The 19078-nt window shown below is 46.7% G+C and overlaps 1 protein-coding gene across 2 annotated transcripts in view; it reads right to left on the reverse strand.

Annotated features, from left to right (window-relative positions):
* Positions 1–19078, reverse strand: part of MEGF11 (multiple EGF like domains 11) — a 1355792-nt gene that overhangs the window by 391864 nt on the left and 944850 nt on the right. For both annotated transcript variants that reach the window (XM_086957988.1, XM_086957987.1), the window contains exon 10: positions 9437–9557. In XM_086957988.1, the coding sequence (XP_086814114.1) occupies positions 9437–9557 (121 nt within the window). The remainder of the gene's footprint in view (positions 1–9436; positions 9558–19078) is intronic.

Below are 19078 nucleotides of genomic sequence, written 5' to 3' on the forward strand. Positions count from 1 at the left end.
TGTACCATCAGTTCAGGGTGGGATCCCTACCAACAAATGCTTTTATGAACAAATGGTGTACTACTAATCGCAGCAACTGTCCCTTTTGTGAGGATATGAAGGAATCAGAGCTACATATCTTTTTTGTATGTCCCTTGTATTATGAACCAAGGTCTAGATGGCTGGAACCCATTGCTCTAAACTTAGGAACCAGGTCTAGCAGCGATGCAGGTGTAACTCGAGCAGGGACAAGTGTGTGTGGGGTGTGGACACGTTGGTCTTTCATTATCGCAGTTCGTAGTGTGGGAGTCGTCGGAGTCTGGTATGGTATCTCACGCAGGGTGTACCAGCCACGTTGTAGGACTAAGGTTGGAGGTTCGGTTGTCCTTCCGCCTTGTGTATTGAGACAAAGGAGATTTCATACCTAATTTTAGTTTGACTACTGCTTACATTTCTTAAATGTGTTGTGGCCTTCACACTGACATTGATGCCAGGCCTTAGATTTGGGGTGCACCAATTGCGAAACACACGCAGCAGTTGGCATGTATGAATGAGCCAAGCGCCAGATTGGCCTTGCGCTCCTTGTTAAGTCTCTCTCTTTCTCTCTCTTTCTTTCTCTCTCTCTCTCTCTCTTTCTCCCTCTCTCTGTCCTTTGATGAGTCCCTGACACACCTTCTTATCTTGGATATTATCTTGCAGGCTGTGACTTACAGATTGTCCAGGGATGCCGCACCATGACTCTTCTAAATAGTTGTTTGGAGACAAATTTGATTGTGATATTTTGTTTGGACTTTCAATGGTGAATGAATGATTCTGATTTTCTGTACTCACATCAATGTTAATTGTTGTAAATGTGCATCATCATGCCAATGCTTTTGTTCATGATTTTGTGCGTTGATGTGCAATATCTTGGTCTGGGGGAGGAGAGGGTGCACGGGGTAGGGCCCAGGGGGGTGGAGGTGGATGTTGTGGCCCTCTTGGGTGTCGGCACTGCATGATCAGTGGCTCCATGGCATCTGTAGTTCTTCTGGTGTGGCTCTGGGCAGGGCTCCCTTTTCTGGTGCAGGTTGTACCCCGACTCTACACCAGGTCAGAGCAGGTGTTAATTTCCTGCTGCTAACGTGCCTAATCGCCTGTTTTGTGATCTTATCGCAGATCTGGCTGGTCGTTGAGAATGTTGTGACGTGGTGTTGTTGCAGCTTTTTGCACAGGAACTCTGCATCTCATTAGCCATAGTTGCCGGTGTCATCAGTGGTGATGTTTTTTGCGGCTCCTATCGCAGGTAAACTGGTGATATTGGCTGTTAGCATCAGCTTGAGAATGGGGAGATACATTTATCGTGACTTTGGCTGAGATAAAGTGCTGATAACTCTGCGATAGATCCTTGAGAATATGCCCCTTTCTCTCAAAATCTCTTTTCCCTGTTGTTATGCTTCAACATCCATATCTTTTGGTTTTAGACTACGCATCTCCCTGTGCCTCCCTTGCTCAGTGTAGGTTTCTTACGGTTCAGTTGCACATGTTCCTGCACTTGGTTTCCATGCATGTGCCTCTTTTGTGTATCAGTTTGTCTTCAGAGGGTATCTATGTCTGTGGAGGTCTTACTGTGAGTATCAACGCAGATTTACTTTTGTTCTACTGCTGGTGCAGTTTACTGGTGTGGGTGCCATGTAGGTACCAATATTGATGCCTGGAAATGCTGGAACTGATACCAGTGTGGGCGCTTGCTGCAGGTAGCAGTATCTGTAGATGCCATGGCAGGTATCAATGCATGTTTCAGCGTGGATGCTAGTGTACATTTCCGTGCAGTTATCTCTGTGTACATTTATGTAGGTGTGTTTACAGCTTTGAATAAAGATGCAGGTGTCTGTGCTGTGTTTACAATACTTCAAGTTTCTGTGTAGGTTCTAGTACAGGTGTGCATGCTAGTGTAAGTGCTGATATCAGTTAAGATGTCAGTGTAGGTGTCAATGTACAAGTCCGTGCAGTGGCCTTAAAAATGTATGTGTCCTAATAGGTACCTGTGCTATCTGGCAGTGCAATTTCAAGTAAAGTTGCTAGTATGGGTGCCCATGAATGTGCCAGTGCTCTGTAGGCATGGAAACCATTGCTAATTCAAGCAGATTTGCTCACTATGTATTGAGAAACTGGGACACAGCTTCTGGTATTTCCTGAATGAATGAATGAATGAAATGAGATTTGTATTGCGCTACTTAGCCCCAAGGCATCAAGGCGCCTGCAGGACATTGGGCCTTACCCTTGAATGACATGTAGCAGGACTACGCTGCATAGGTCATCTTTTTTAAATAATTTTTTAATTTTGAGTACACAGTAACAACAAAGGTGCATAACAGTGGCAATGTACTACACTTCTGGATACATACTCAATGTATAATCTGGGGATGGGCAGCTCTGTATCCTGCATCAGCATCAGCCTCAAGTGAACATACCAGGGAAGGATCACTGCATTTTTACAGGGGGCAGGTTTGTGAAGGCATGTGGGGGCTTGCAGTAGGCCTCAACTGTGTTGTTTGTCCATCGATTTGTGTCTGGTCTGTGAGCTGGAGGCTTCTTCTTCTGCTTGGAGGAGCTGTAATGTAGTAAGGTCAGCCACATATCCCTAGGTCTAGATGTAGCAGGTATCAGTTCACCATATAATTCCAATTGCTCTTGATAATATACTAGAATAGTGATCCAGCTTTTACATATATTTTCTTTAAACATTTTATATAGTTTCCTGAACAACATTACAGCATAACATCAACACTGCAATTTCACCTTCACCCTCTCTTATTCCCCTCATCTCCCCCCCGCGCCCACCATTATACATCAGTTGTATCTTGAAAATTTGGAACATTAGCCATGGTGACTTGTTGCTTTATGTAGTATTCTTCATATCAAGCCATTATAGCCCGAGTTTATTAAACTAATCCCGCAGTATATAGACCTTGTGAAAGTGCATTCCTATGGATCTAAAGCATGTTCACTTCATATCCTATCATATGGATCCTTACCCAACTTATTCTTTCTCTCATCCATACAGTCGTTAATTTGTAAAAAAATAAAATAAGCGCCAGCGCTCTCGTCAGGAGGCAGCTTGCACCAGCCCATTTCTCCTGTTAGCGCCGCCTAAAATAGAACCAACTACTAATCATGAAAGGTGGGAGAAGATGTGGCATAATGGCCAGAGCTGCCGACTTCAGAGCTAGGGAACCAGTTTCGAGTCTCGGCGTTGGCGCAACATCCTGTGACTCTGGGCAAATCACTTAATCTCCCTGTAAATTAATGTGTCCTTAATTGGTGCTCATAAAAAGCGCTGGTGTTGATGATTAAGTACCGGCGCTGAGCACCAGAAAACCACCGGCTCAAATTAAGCATTTCATCTGCACCAAAATTTCCTCGGGCACCCCCATCCTTTCTATATGTCCTTCTCCATCCTCATACAGGCATCCAGCATTTAAGTTTGGGTACTCTCCCCCATCTGCAGGTCATTAGTCTCTTCGCCAGCAAGAGGGTGACGGTTGTGAACTTTCTGTATGAAGTGGCAATATCCTGAGCATAACCAAGTTGACAAATGGCGAGTCCAGCTGTACCTCTTCCCCTATCATAGAGGGCAAGGCTGCGGTAACTTCCATCCAAACATTCTTGTACATTAGGGCAGAACTAGGCTAAGTGGAGGAACCCTGCATCTAGTAAAACAATGATTGCTACATAGCCCAAATTTGTGAAGGCATGCTAGGGTATAATAGATGCAGTGCAAGCATCTACAACAAATGGCACAAAGACAACTGCTCAAAGATGCCAGACCCGTCTGATCACTGCTGAATATCAAGGTCTCCTCTGAGATCTTGCACCCTAAATCATCTTTCCTATCTGTCTTTGCTTTCTGGGGCACCTCCTCAGTCTCATGTTGGGTTGCCTTGTGAAGTGAGCTGAACAGATGTTTAGTGGATGTTGCAGCCAGAAGGATGGCTAACATGGCAAAGGTTGGGTGTGTCTTTGGGGAAGGCTGGTACAGTGGTCCTGCAGTTGCTGCGGAGCCTATGGTATGTGACCGTGCCCAGCCGGGATCTGGGAGTACCACCCAGAAAGTCTGTCAATGGCAGGAAAGCAGGTAGCTGAGCGGGTGATGGGGGAGTAGAGCAGACCTTTACAGACTCTTCACAGTTTATACCATGCTCTGATCGTGCAGTCTGCTGTCAACACATCTCCAGTGGGTCCCTGTATGGTCTGGCCGGTGAAGGATGCCAGGGGAGTGGGGCCTGCTGAGTGCTCCAAGATAGTGTAAACTGCTGGTACAGCACTCCATTGATACTCACTGTGGCAAAACAATGAGTGTATCACTACCATAGCCAATTCAAGCAGCCGGGCACCATGCCCATTCCATGCAACATAGCAAATATGTACATCCATTCAAGTAAATCAAATGCCTTGGTGGCGTCCAGGAACACCATAGCTGCCTCTAGCTCAGGGTCTGTGTCCTTCAGCAGTACAGAGAATGTGGGCAGATTACAAGCAGTGGATCAGGCCTGAACAAAGCCTGAGTGGTCTGGTCACATCAAGTGAGGCAGCAACAGCATCAGATGGTTTGCTACTATTCAGCCAGTATCTTGGCATCCCAATTCATCAAAGATAGGGGTCGGTATTAGTTACAGAGGCAGGGATACTTTCCCAGCTTCAGAAGCATAAATATAATTGCCTCCCGCATAGAGTGCGGAAAGGTACCAGACTGATGTGCCACCTCATACACTTCTAGTAGGCAGGGGCTCGCAAAGCTGCATATCATTTATAACATTCAGCTGGGAAGCTTTCGCCTCTGTATGTTACTACTTACATGTAGAGAGGGAGCTAGTGGCTGAGAAAGGTTCTTCGGCCTTGGCTAAGTCATTAAACGGAAATATCTGCTAACTATGCATCAATGTCATTCAGTGGGTGGGAATAGTTGGATATATACAGCATTTCAAGATATTCTGTAAATACATTAAGTAGCCTGGCAGGCTTCCTGCATTTCTTCTCTCTCGACTCATCTATTTTGATGATATATTGCTGGCTGCTCTAGGCCACTGTATTCTAGCAGCCAAAAATCTAGTGGGCCTGCTCTCCTCTTTGTACAGGTTCAAGCTCAGGCATATTTCCCTCTATACCTGCTCTCTCTCTGGGCCACTTCTTCATACTCTGTAACTCTGAATTTAATCTGTTCTAGTATGCCTGCATCTTGTCCGGCTGTCTGCTTAATTTCCAGGGCTTTTAGTTCACTTTCTAGGCATTGTAGGAGGTCTTTGATAGTCCGTCCTACGCGGTTTTGCTTAACAATACAGTGCATCTGTATGATAGCCCTGAATGCCTCCGAGACAGTGCCCATAGAGCTGACCATTCCTTCATTGCAAGATAAATAATGTGCAATTTCTGCCTGCAGTTCTGTGGCGAGCACAATGTTGAGCAGAACCTTAGGGGAGTGGCGTCACAGCCGCCTCTTCAGGAGCGTGTTGGGTAGTGCAAGATGCAGCATTACATGAGAGTGGCCAAAGAGGATGTGTGCTAAGTGATCAACCAACTGCACCCAAGTACCCACATCGTGGGTGCCTAGTCAGTAGTCTATTTGTGATCAGCCACAAAGTACCCCTCAATAGAACTTGCTTTCCCAACCAAACAATGCTCAGTAATCGCTGCCTTGAGGTGGGTGGAGGCCATACTCTGGTATCTGGGGCGGATGTGTGATCTGTCAGGGTGACTCACAGTGCACAATTAAAGCCACCTCCCCACAATAAGTAGTGAAAGTGTATCAAGAGGATCTTTCCCTATAGGCGATCAAAGAATGTGGGGTCATATTTGGGCCATAACAGTTGACCTTAAGCGGCGAGGTGAGGAGTCTTCCCCAAGCAATAGCATATCGAACTTGGTCATCCAACATCCCTCCCAATGAGTGATACGGGAATCTTTGTTTTATTAGAATAGCCATAAATCTCAAGTATAAGGAGTATGAGAAAAGGTTTTACCCAGTCCATCATTAGGCAAACCGTCAATTGTAGAGATATGTGGGTTTCTTGCAATTACCCCACTTGAATCTGATGGTGGTCAAGATGTGAAAGCACCTGACTCTTTTGGCAAAGGTTATTCAGTTCCCGCACATTCCATGTCATACAGGTTATTGTTATTTCCGAGGTGGGGTAGGTTAAATTTGTCATGTAGGTTCAATCTGGCCACTCTAGCAGCCCCCACGTAGCTCAGTTGTGTGTAAAGTACAGATGTCAAGGGTGTGGAACTCACATGTAACATTGCAACATTCACCTCTCCTTCCCTCCTCCCACTCTTTTTGCATTTGTCACCCCGAGTGGGACAGGTATGTCCAGACATGGCACTCGTGCTCTCCGTGCAACTGGAGTCAAGCTAGCCAGGCTGATAAGGGGTGAACCCCCCAAAACCGGTCTTGGGATGCTTGTTTTGGTCCAAGGAGGACCTGGCCTGGCAATGTGGGTTGGACTGTTCCCATGGAGAGCAGGGTCAAGATTGATTTGCATATGGCTGGGTTTAAACTGGAATGGCATGGGGAGCAAAAAGTGTATGGATTTAGGCTCAGATCTCTGTACTGTGGTGAATGTTTGACAATAATCAGCATTCTGTCCATCAATTGTTCTTTTTGCATTTGTCACCCCGAATTTGACAGGTATGCCCAGAAGTGGGTCCCATGTTCTCCAAACCACTGGAGCAATGCTAGCCTGGCTGATGAGGGGTGAAAACCCGAAACCAGTACCAGGATACTTGTTTCCGGTCCAGGGAGGACCTGGCCTGGCAATTTGGGCCTGACTGTCCCCCTGGCGAGCAGGGTCAAGACTGATTTGCAATTGGCTGGGATTAAACTGGATTGGCATGGGGAGCACAAAACTATGGATTTAGGCCGAGATCTCTCTACTGGGGTGAATGTTTCACATTGATCAGCATTCTGTCCATCAACTGTTCTTTTAGCCCAATCTCACCAAGAGAGAAGACCACCTCAAATGTAATATATAATTCAAACAGTGCAACAAAGGAGCATTCCACAAAGTAGTAAGAACAGCATGCATTATGTGGGATTCCCTCAGAGGGCTTCCAGAGAGTCGGACAGTGACCCTCAAATTCAGTCCTGAGCATCGGAGGCAACCATAGAAGTTTTCCCAGCTCAGTGCTGAATCGATGAGTGCAGCCGGTTAGTAACATGTTCTCAGTTGCAAATCATCCTCAACATACCCAGCAGGCACTGTGCAACTTCAAAGAGGTTGACCAGCTGTGACCACTGGACACCAACAAGGAGGTCGAGGAATTTTCAGGATGGAGGTTTCAGCTGTATCAAGCAAGGGTACAGTTGTGATCTCTGGGAAAGTGTCTCTGAGGAGCAAAGTCTAGGCATCAACCAGCAAGCAGGCCAACCCCGGCTGCCTAGTCCAGATAAACCCTTGGGGATGAGGAGCCAGACATTATCGACGACTATCTTCATCTCGGATCTGTATGTTCTGTAGGGCGCGTAGGAAATCCTTGGCTTGCTTCCTCCAAGGCCATTGTTAAGTTCGGAAAAAGTGAGATTGAGTTGTACTCAAATGACAAGAGCCCTTCTCACAGTCCAACTGGAGATTTGTATTGCAATCTTTGTAGTTAGATAGCTGGGCAATGATGGGGTGCAGGTGCTCATGGTGGCAGTCTGATCGCAAGTATTCTATGTGCCCTCTCTACTATTAGCACCTTAGAAAGGAGTCTATCTGAAATGGACGGACTGGATGCTTGTTAGAATTGAAAATGTTACTGCCCCTTGCTTGTGTTTCATACTATGTTAAGTTAGCATTCATGGCGCCATTTTATCAGCAGTTGCCATTCTGCTCTATTATCAAAGCTAAGCTCCTGCCTCTTACTACTTGCCTCAGTAGAAAACTGTTTCCATGCATCTTTCCTTTTTTTCCTCCAAGGCCGAGTTTAGCTGCACTAATAAATGTTCTCTCTATTATGGCATACCTTTGCTGTTAGATAGGTCTGTTCCAAACTTCTGGAATGGCGGGAATGGGCAGAGCAACCTTGGAATTGAGATAACATGTATCCTTCTGTGCCTCCTTGGTTTGTTAGTGTCTGGTCTGGAATTTTCCAGTCTGGGCGTGTTCTTAGGGATTTGGAAATGTATAATATCTTGTGTTATGTTGCGGGGAGTCAGTTCTTTGGCAGCTATTTCATGAGGCCGGTCAGACTGGACTCTGCTGCAGCGCAATACTAATAAATAACTTGGGTTTATATTCTCTATTGTCTGACCGACTCTTCATTTTTTTAGAAGGCAGAGAGGTGGTCGCAAGTGACAAGGGTGACCCTAATCAGGTCACCTCCTTCATGCTAGAATGGACACGATCTTACGCAAGCTGGAAAAGCACAATTGCAGATTGAAAGAGGCTGAGATGCGCATCTTCAACACAGAAGACGACCTGAGGAAAAAAAGTGAATCATTCCTTAAATTGGAGAAGGTCTTAAAGGTAATAGCAGTGAAAAATGAAGATTTAGAAGCACGCTTCAGCGTAACAAAATTCAAATATTATGTATTCCTAAATCCACAAATACTGTCAGGCTGGAGGAGTACATTGAACATCTACTACTGTCCTTGTTTGGGATAAGGTAAGAAGAGTTCACCTATGGTCAGCCTGAGAGTTGTACACTAATGTCAATTCATATATAATCCTTCTGGCCCACACTAATACTAATACCATAACACTCAGCGGTTAGCAGCTTAATCCCCTTGCAATCACACAACACATATCTGCTATGTACTGTAAGTACTGCACCAGCCATTAAACAAAGCATCACCAACTGAACAGGCATGGAATAACTGAAGAGATTTGTCACATAATGCTAGCCAGTTGGAAGATTCATCTAGTTTACCGTTGCAAGTGCTAACTACCTACCCCCTAAGACTGCTTATTTGCATCTTATAATGACATTCAGATGTGGGATGATGCTAACAAATCTCATCCCAGGAGGTCTCCCCACCACTTCTCTCTCCAACCATGCTTGCTCAGGGGCACAAACTTTAAACAGAGTATCAGTAGGACAACTCAGGGCAATAAACATCTAACTAGATTATGATCATAACAAATACCATAAAGGGACCTGGACAGTTGCTAAAAGCTGTCAGCATACTGAAAAACATTAACAGCATGCCTATCTCTCCCACCTCTTCATCCACCACGCCGCACAGCGCTTCGTACCATAACAAATTACCCGTGCCTTGGTCATTCTCATTCACGATTTGGAAACACTAAATCAAAAATCAAAGACAACATCCTTCCAACCACACAACCTACATAGCGCACTTTGATGCCCATGTAGGCAAGTGCTTCAGAGCCCCAAATAGGGGTAGTAAGTTTTGTACAAATGCTACAATACATGCAATTGAATATGCTCCAAAGTTTGAGAGTCACATCCAGTGATGGACATCAGAGGAGGCATTTACCTTCCTTGCACAGACAGGATCCGTCCAAAGGAGAGCAGGCTGCACCATTCTGGCAGTTACAGACGGAGGAACAGTTGGTGCCATAGGTCCCAGCTGGGCAAAAACTTGAGCAGTCAACCCCCTATGCAGACAAAGAAAAAGAATACGTTGAACTCCTTAGAAAAATGCACAGCAGATATACTCGAGTCAAACTATACATTTTTCCCAAAGAAGCAGTGCTGCCTGGAAAGCATACCTGTAGATTTAGCGTAAAACTCAAGGTGAAAACATTTGACTAGCACTGTAGCTCTCAGCAGGGGGATGAAATCATACATTGGGCACACTCGGGACAAAGTAAATAAACAACATTAAGGTTGTCAACATAAACAAAGAACAGCAGCTACATGGGATCGACCCAGGAGTTAATAGAATTCATACAGTTTTGAGGGAGAGGTTCGTACACCTCATTTCAAAATCTCAACCACATCTACATTAGAAGGAATTACATCATGACCACTGGAACACAGATTTAAGAAGGATACAAGTGTACATATTGGCACAGGGTGATATGGAGTATGTCGTGGAGTTTGCTTATGAGTGCAGAGTTTGAGTGGTTTAGTGAATGAGCGCACTTTAATTGTTAAAAAGCGGAGTAGTACGGCATACGTAGCAGAGCCTGATTGTTAGCAAAGCTTCTGAATGATATGATGTGTGATTGTTGGCACGGCTGTTGAATGCTGTGGGATATTCTGAGATGTGTTTAGCACACTTGCATGTGGCAGGCATCCTGGGATAACTATCCATGCTAACAGCCTTCATGCCCAGCCCTTCTGAGTGCCACATACCTAATATTCTTTGTACATAAAAAGCTGTATCTGCTTCACTACCGGTGCATGTTTCCCTCGCATCTCAAGCAATTCTGGTTGTACAAGACGTGTCTGCCAATACACAGCCCTTCGCGGTGCAGAGCATGCTCTCTAACTGGGTAAGTTCAGCATCAAAAACCTTACAGACTCCAACTTCTGCACCCAGAAAATGGCCTCTAACCACCACTTTGAATGCTTCCCATTCCGAGCGTACATGTGCTTTGGTGTTTCTAGTGTGAAGAAGCGCTCCTTGACAGTGACCACTAGCGAGTCTCAGAAAATAAAGTCCTGTAACAATTCAGAGCATAGTCTCCAGGTTGAGATTGTAGCCCGCCTTCTCCTTCAACTCACACACATCAGCAGTGGGTCATGATACGAAGACATGCAGGCTAAGAATTCCATCTGTGTAGCAATTCCTGCTACCTGTGAGGAGATCAACAGCTTATTCAGATGGACATGCAGGCCATATACCGGGGGGTAATATGAGAATTCCCTAAATGCCTCATTCCTACTTCTCCACAGATCTTGGAGGTCTCAATCCACCACACAATCCCAAAAAAGACGTTCCACCCTAGGTGTCGGGGAGTACAACAATGGGCGGGGAAGGGTACAACTGTCAAAGGAAACATTTGCTATGCAGTAAACGTCTCCACCCAATATTCAAGTTACCAGGATAGTATCACTTAAGTGTTTCAAGAGAGAGTCCAGAGACTGCGTTTGGGCCTCACTGGGGACATATATGCTGATGATAACCAGTGTTGTTCCATCCAACATCCAGTTTACTATTGTTTATTTACTGTCTCTATCTATAATCTGTAAAGTGCCCATGAAAGGGACCTCTAACTGAACCTACAGCATCATTTCCCTCGCATATGTTGAGTAGTTTGTGCTAAATACCTCCACTGTCCAATTTCTTTGTAATCTAGAAATATCACTCCCCACTAAGTGTATTTCTCAAAGAAGCTCAAAATCTATCAATCTTAATTTCAGATACGTCTACACCCACTACATTTTAGAAGTATAGTTCATTCATTGCACATTCCATGTGGCCAAAAAGACCTCCAGCTGCCCGGACCTGGGATACCCATGGTGTTCACTATCCATGTCCTCTTACCGGTTGGCGCCTGCCTTTCCACAGCCTGCATAAAGCTGCACAAATTCAGAAATGACATGATGATCCCCAACTCCCTCTCCCCAGGACATCGTGACATCGGTCAGATATTGACAACCCAAACAACCATAATTATAAAACCAACATTGCTCCATAATCATTAATGCACGGAGGAGACCTAGTCAATGTTGGCTGGCAGGGAACCGGGGTGGTGGGGTGGGGTAGTGGGGGACTGAACAAAAATAAAAAATAAAACACTTACCTTTCCCCACCAGGGTCTCACCATCCTTGCTTCTCTTCCTGGCAGTCCCGGAACAAGGAAGCACCCAGGCTCACCTAAGCCAATCACAACAATGCAATGCAGCATTGTGATTGATCTGAGTGCCATGGTTTGGCGCTCAGACAGGGAATTGGAGCCTGTGCATGTTCCCCACATGGTGAGGAACATGCAAAGTGCGGGTGACTGTTTGGCTAGCCCAAGACAAGCGGCCAAGCAGTCATGAGCACTTAGTGTGTTCTCACCACTCCTCCCCCTGTGCCACCAACCCCATCTGCCCTAGCCTAGCCCTGTAGCAAAGAGAAACTTAATGAAAATAACTAGGTTATTATCATGTTATTTTTATTTTTTTCAGCGGAGCAGTGGGGTGACAGTCCTCAGCCTTATCGAAGGAGCCGCCCCTGGGCTTAGAAGGGGGCAGTGGACTGCCTTCCACTGAAATTGAACTCAGCCCGGTGCACGCACCATCCCGTATCCAACATCCATCTGCACAGCTCCATCTACTTCACCAATGGCAGCAAAGGGCCAGGGCCCCCATTACCTCAGGCTTTAGAAAAAGACAACACAGATGTTACTAAATCAAAGTTCATCAGCTCTGGGTGTAGTCAGTTTTGTGCCCTGGACAGAGCCATCGAGCTCAAGTCCGAATCCGCGCCATCACTTGTTGAGTCCAACATGTCCCTACTCAGTTTCTGCTGTTGTGATCCTCCAACCTGGCTCGCACCTACGTTGAAGCTATTCTGCCCTGATCCACCTACCATTTGAAGGTTGACCCACCACAATTTGTCGCTGTGGTGTCATCCGTGCCTCTTTCGGTGGAGCAAATGGCGCCTGAGTGCTCCATCCGTTCCGATGTCTCTCTAACCAGTCCCATACATCAGCAGGGTTTTCAAAGAAAAGCGTGCGGTCATCCATAATGAATATGAGCTGCACTGAAAACAAGAGCATGCATTGGAGGCCCAGGTCCCTGGATGCCGTCTCAGATTCAATAAATGGGACACTCCATCGTTGTTCTGACAAGGTACAATTAGGGAAAATGGCTCCTGGATAGTTTTCCTCCTTCAAGTGTATCAAAGAGCTTACTCTTCTCAGTATTGCATCCCTTTTTCTGTACTTCAATAAACGGGCTACCACAGGCCTGGGCACAGCCCCACAGTGGTGAGACCTTGCTGGTACTCTATGCCATCTTTCCTGGTCAAAAAACTCGGTGAGACCCTGGGGACCACCATGTCCAGAAATCATTTTTGGAGTTAAGCCACCATGGCTGTATCCTTAACTCCTTCAGGGATCCCCACTAATGGGCATTACTGCATCTATTGCGGCCCTCTACGTCCTCTGTTCTCTTATCCTGCTGATCAACTTTATCTGAGAGGGCATCCATCTGAACCTTCATCTCATCCACCAGACGACTCACAAGGGCAAGAGTGGTCTCATTAGTTTTATCTTTGTCTGACAGCTTGTGGTGGTCACCCCATAGGATATTCAGATCAATCGTCACCTGGTCAATTTTCCATTCAAGAATGTCCCTCATGATGTTTATTTATTTATTTATTTATTTATTTTTCACATTTTTAGAGCGCGCTGTTACCCAGAGGTGTCTTGGCGCTGACTGACTGAAAATACGTGCGAGAAATCAGAGAAATTAGTTTGTAAAAAGCCAGGTCTTTAAAGCTCTTCTGAATGATAAAAGGTTTATAGCCTTCAAAACGCGGTCACACTTGTAAGGTGCATGCTCCTGCCCTTGCGTCTCCCGAACCACATACTGTGATTTCTGTAAGTGAGGTGGGGTGCTATTAGGGCCCGACTGGTGGCCACTCATGTAGTCTTTCATTGTCAGGTGCGGCCCATCACAAAGAGGTGCCAGAGGTGTGAGGAGGGGGCCAGCAGTTAAATCTTCTGGATAGCTGTGTGCGCCCTGTATCCAGGCAGTCCACACCCAGTGCACCCTGAGAATATATGGTCATCTGAGGCCCACTTCAATTTTGACTTCCGGGGAGTATAGTGAGCTACCTCTGCAGCTTATGATGATCAGGGCCAAACCCTCAGCTCTGTGCCACCACCTCTTAGACGTCTAGCTCTATTCACAAAGTAAATGTCGATTGCCATGGGTCCCTTCAGTTTCTATCCCACCTGCACTCCGTTGTTCTCTTGTGTGAGACTGGGAAGTACCCTCTCACTCACCACTTACCATCTCTCTCCGTTTTCGTTGCAGGCGGCCCGCAGTCTAAACTCCACCAGGTCCTGTCTACAGGGCAGCTGCCCCTGCCTGTGCCCACTATGCCACCAGTAAAGGCAGGCCCCCGGGACGTGCCAGCAGAAGTGGCTCGTGTCTCATCAGAGTGGCAGGCAGGAGCAATGGTAGACGGAGGACAAACAAAAGAGACACAAAGGAGGCATATAAAAAAAATAACTTACCTGCTACTTTGCTGCAGCTCCATTCTTCTGCTCCATCGTCATCAGCACAGGCTCCCAAAATCCCCTGTGCCCAATCCTGATACTGCTTTCAAAATGCTGAAAGCAGTGTCAGGATTGGCCTAAGCACCATGGATTTGCGCTCCCAGTGATACTGGGAGCCTGTGCTTGATCTCTCCAACCCAGCAATGCAGCTGGGGTTGGAGAGAGCTTCCCTGCGCACGATGATTTGGCTGATAATGATGGCCCTCTCCATGATGGCCCTCTCCTAGCCTTGGCTATAGTACGAAAAATAAAACACTTTTATTATTTTAATTTGAATGTTTTCAGGCTGATGGGGGGGCGATGCTCCTGAGGAGCCCCCACTGTCAGCTAGTGTCCTCAGGTCGTCCCTGCTCACAGAGGATGCTGTTATGGTCACAGTACAGGTGGCCCCTTCAAAAACTACGGGCTCTGCCATGAGGTGCAGGAATGGTTAGGCGCAGGGCTCAAGTACTAAAAAAGAGAAGTCGGGGGACTCACACAGTTAGGCAGAATGAGTGTGACACCACCACAAGTGACATTACTGCGCGTGACATCACAGGAAGTGACATCACTGCATTTGATGTCACCGGAAGTGACATCATGCAGCGTGACATCGCATGTTGCATCTCAGGAAGTGGCATCACAACCCATGACCTCAAAGGAAGTGACAGCAGATCGTAAGACCTCACATTTGTTTAGCAGGTCTATTGAGTACATTTGAGCGCATTACAATATTTAACAAATTAGATTTTGCATTGGGTTTGTGCCAAAATAATGACGCAAAACCTGGGCTTCAACTTATACATTTGTTTCTTTTAAACCCTGCCCCAAAGAAATTGGCAACAAGGAGAATTGTGGCAATATATCTGTCCTGCCAAATTGGTTACAATGTCTGTATTTTAAAATATCTTATAGGGTTAAGGAACCTGCTGCAGAGATCTTTGCATGCCAGCTAAATCTCAGCGAATAATAGTAGTGAAATAACTCTGAAGGAGAACGTATTTGCTAGAGAGATCTGTGTTTTGCCTAGTCCTAGTTTTTAATCATCAAAGTAGCAAAGAGGGTTAATATGTAAATGGGAAAGCGGGTTACTGCTTTTAAGGAATAGATCCTTTTGTTACTTGCAGTTCATTAATTGTAATCCTTCTAATATAGCACAATGAGGTATGAAAGACAAATGACTCCTACACCGTGTACCCCTCACTGTCTTATGTAACACATCCTTCTCAGGGACCACTGCCTGCTCTTCAAAAATTAAAAGAAAACTTTTCATTTAACTTTTCTTACAGCATCTCGTTTTCATTTAAGGAAAACGGGCTTCTTTAGAAAAAAAAGGAGTGCTTTATTAAAAAACAATCACGTACATGGTGGTCTGCTGATCTCAGCAGGAAACCATCCCTGTGATGTTTGCGATTCCTAGGGGGTCGCAAAGTGCAATCTACCTCATTAATATTAATGAGGTAGAGCGATTTGCGACCCCCCAGGAATCTCAATCGGAAACTCTGAGTTTCATGCATTGTAAATTGCGATTACCCAAATTCGATTCTCAGGAATTTGCAATTAGATATTCGCAATTTACAATGTTGAAGCATGTGCCCCTTTATTTCTTTTATAGCACTTTAGCACTACTGTAGTGCTACAGCTCTATAATAGAAATAAAACAAAATAGTGTTATTTAAATTGTTATTTGTGTAAATACTGCGGAGACCAACACATCTGACGTTTTACTGTGTTTGCATATCTCTTATATACAGGGACTGAACAAAGCCAAAAGCATGCCTCTGGTAAGTACTGTGAAGTTATAAGCTGTGTGCCTTTGTTTCCCCTCCATTGCGTTTAGGTGTGAGGCTCGCAACAGATCCCAGCCAGGATACACCAACAAAATGAGACCTGAGGGTCCTTTTGCCATGGGCTAAGCTGTAATCTGGAGAGACCTCTCCCACCTGTTCATTGCTGCTCAGAACAAAAGCAGACAATGTTCAGGCACTGCTGAAATTATCCTGATGTCAGAAAACTACATCGGAATGAGTTCAGCATATTTCTGTTGGGCCCAACCTCTTGGCAGGGTAGGCGGCTTCTACCCTCAATTCGATCCCTGGTGAGGCGCCCCTCAGTCTGGGTACTAACACACAACATGCTTTCCTTCACTCCAGGAGTCGCACACAACATTGCCGGCATCCATGTTGCAGGCCGCAGTCTACAGAATGTTTAGGCCGTGGTTGGCAACTTATTTAGTGAGTGGAGGAGGCAGGGGCATCCATCTGCAGTCACCAGTGGTCTCCCAGCTCTCCAGAGCTGGAGGATCAGCTGCGCTTTCTTGCTGTCCTAGAGCAGGCTGCATCTTGTGGTGTGGGCATGCCACCTCCTCGACTTCATGTAGCGACTTTCATCTATAAGTGCTGTGGCTCAGCTGAACCACCGTCTACCGCCCGGTTCCCCATAAGCTCCCAGGCCCAGTAGACTCAATAGTCAAAGCCCCTCTAGAGCAAGCTTGCAGTGCAGGGCCCAGGGGTGTCGAACAGGCCCTAATTATGCCATGATTTTAACACCATCAACGCTTATGGTTTTCCCCCCCTGCGCTGATAATCTGTAAATCCCATTAATCATGACGAGCTCAGCTCGGCATGAGTGTACGAGAGGTGTACCTCATGACGAGCTGAGCTCGTCATGAGCGTCGAAGGTGATAAGGGATACACCGGAGGAACTGAGAGCTCGCTAAAGAGCAACCATTTCCTGCAAGGCATGGCCATGCCCCCTCCATGGTCCAACTCTATGACTAGTTTCAGACAGTTTCTGACATTTTATGTAGCCCAACCAGATAGTCCTAACCCATTGAGATACCTCCATAAAAAATAGTTGTCAAGAAATTTTCATTTTTGATTTGTATTTTTGTATCATTAGAGAAAAAATGTATCTTTTTTACTTTTTTTGCTAATCCGGGCAGACTTTTTCTGGCCGACATTTCTAAAAATGGCCGATGTGTTACGGTAATGATTTAATATTTCAGGAACCATGAGATCTCTATACTTAATTTTGGTATCAAACCATAGGCTTTGGTGTTCAAGTAGTCTTATGGAGCAGAAAAGAACTCCTTAGAGCATGGATACTCATAGTACGGCCTGCGGGGCGGCAGCGGCCCCGCAAGCCTTCCCTGGTGGCCCGCGGACCATGAGACATCGTACCCGTGTTTTAAAAGAACATTTTCAGAGTGTCTGCAAACACTGCTGGTTGCAGAGACACTCGGAGAGACTCTGCTGCTCTGTGGGGGCCGGGCGATTCATTCGGGTGAGGCCAGAGTGGAGCTGCAGGGGCGCTGAGAGGAGGTGAAATAAATCAAAGCCCCATTCACATGCAAATGGTCTTTTTAAAGACCTGTGAAGTGCTCGGATGGGGCTGTGTGTCTGCGTGCTGGGGAAGCAGGCTGGGGAAGCTGTCTCAGCCCGGTGACAAACAGGATGGGTGAGATGACAGAGGGAGGAAGAGGGACAGAGACAGAAGGAGGGAGGGAAAGGGAGACATAGAAATGGAGACCGAGAAAGGGAGACAGACAGAGGGAGGGAGACGGAGTGAGGGAGATGGAGTGAGGGAGACGGAATGAGGGAAGGGGAGTGAGGGAAGGGGGTGAGGGAGGGAAGGGGAGTGAGTGAAGGGACGGAGGGAGTGAGGGAAGGGGAGGAATGAGGGAAGGGGAGTGAGGGAAGAGAGTGAGGGAAGGGGAGTGAGGAAAACGGAGGGAGGGAGTAAGGGAAGGGGAGTGAGGGAAGGAGTGAGGGAAAGGGAGTGAAGGAAGGGGAGTGAGGGAAGGGGAGTGAGGGAAGGGGAGGGAGTGAGGGAAGGGGAGTGAGTGAGGGAAAGGGAGTGAGGGAAGAGGAGGGGAGGGAGTGAGGGAAGGGGAGGGAGTGAGGGAAGGGGAGGGAATGAGGGAAGGGGAGTGAGGGAAGGCGAAGGAGGAAAGGGGAGTGAGGGAGAGAGGGAAGGAGAGTGAGGGAGAGAGGGAAGGAGAGTGAGGGAGAGAGGGACGGAGAGTGAGGGAGAGAGGGAAGGGGAGTGAGGGACGGAGTGAGGGAAGGAGTGAGGGAAGGAGTGAGGGGAGGGAGTGAGGGAAGGAGTGAGGGAGTGAGGGGAGGGAGTGAGGGGAGGGGAGTGAGGAAAACGGAGGGAGGGAGTGAGGGAAGGGGAGTGAGGGAAAGGGAGTGAAGGAAGGGGAGTGAGGGAAGGGGAGGGATTGAGGGAAGGGGAGGGATTGAGGGAAGGGGAGGGAGTGAGGGAAAGGGAGTGAGGGAAAGGGAGTGAGAGAAGAGGAGGGGAGGGAGTGAGGGAGTGAGGGAAGGAGTGAGGGAATGAGGGAAGGGGAGTGAGGGAAGGCGAAGGAGGAAAGGGGAGTGAGGGAGAGAGGGAAGGAGAGTGAGGGAGAGAGGGAAGGAGAGTGAGGGAGAGAGGGAAGGAGAGTGAGGGAGAGAGGAAAGGGGAGTGAGGGAGGGAGTGAGGGAAGGAGTGAGGGAAGGAGTGAGGGGAGGGAGTGAGGGAAGGAGTGAGGGGAGGGAGTGAGGGGAGGGAGTGAGGGAAGGAATGCGGGAAACTAATCCAAAAGAAAAGCTAACATCAACAGCGGCTGGGCAGAACAGAATTCGAGAAGCTGCAGAAATACAGTTAGACGAAGTTCACAAAAGATTAAAACTGTTGGGTGAAGGGGAACAAATATTTTATTATTGTAACATGTACTACAAGTCATATACAATGGTAGAAAGCCTGGAAACAGTTGTCAAAAATAGCAGATACCAGTGAATCGCAACAAGAATCTGAGTCTTCTGAGAAATTGACAATAACCAAACATAATGCCCATCTACTTAGAAGATCGATAGCTACCGCTACTACACCTCCAACGACGCGCTGTTTAAGCATAACAGGAAAAAAACGCCACATACCCTGCTTTGAGGATCCCTTCTTTGGCGCTGCGAAGTCGGGTATTGCCG

The sequence above is a fragment of the Lissotriton vulgaris genome, chromosome 2_1, assembly GCF_964263255.1.
Source record: "Lissotriton vulgaris chromosome 2_1, aLisVul1.2, whole genome shotgun sequence".
Taxonomy (NCBI): domain Eukaryota; kingdom Metazoa; phylum Chordata; class Amphibia; order Caudata; family Salamandridae; genus Lissotriton; species Lissotriton vulgaris.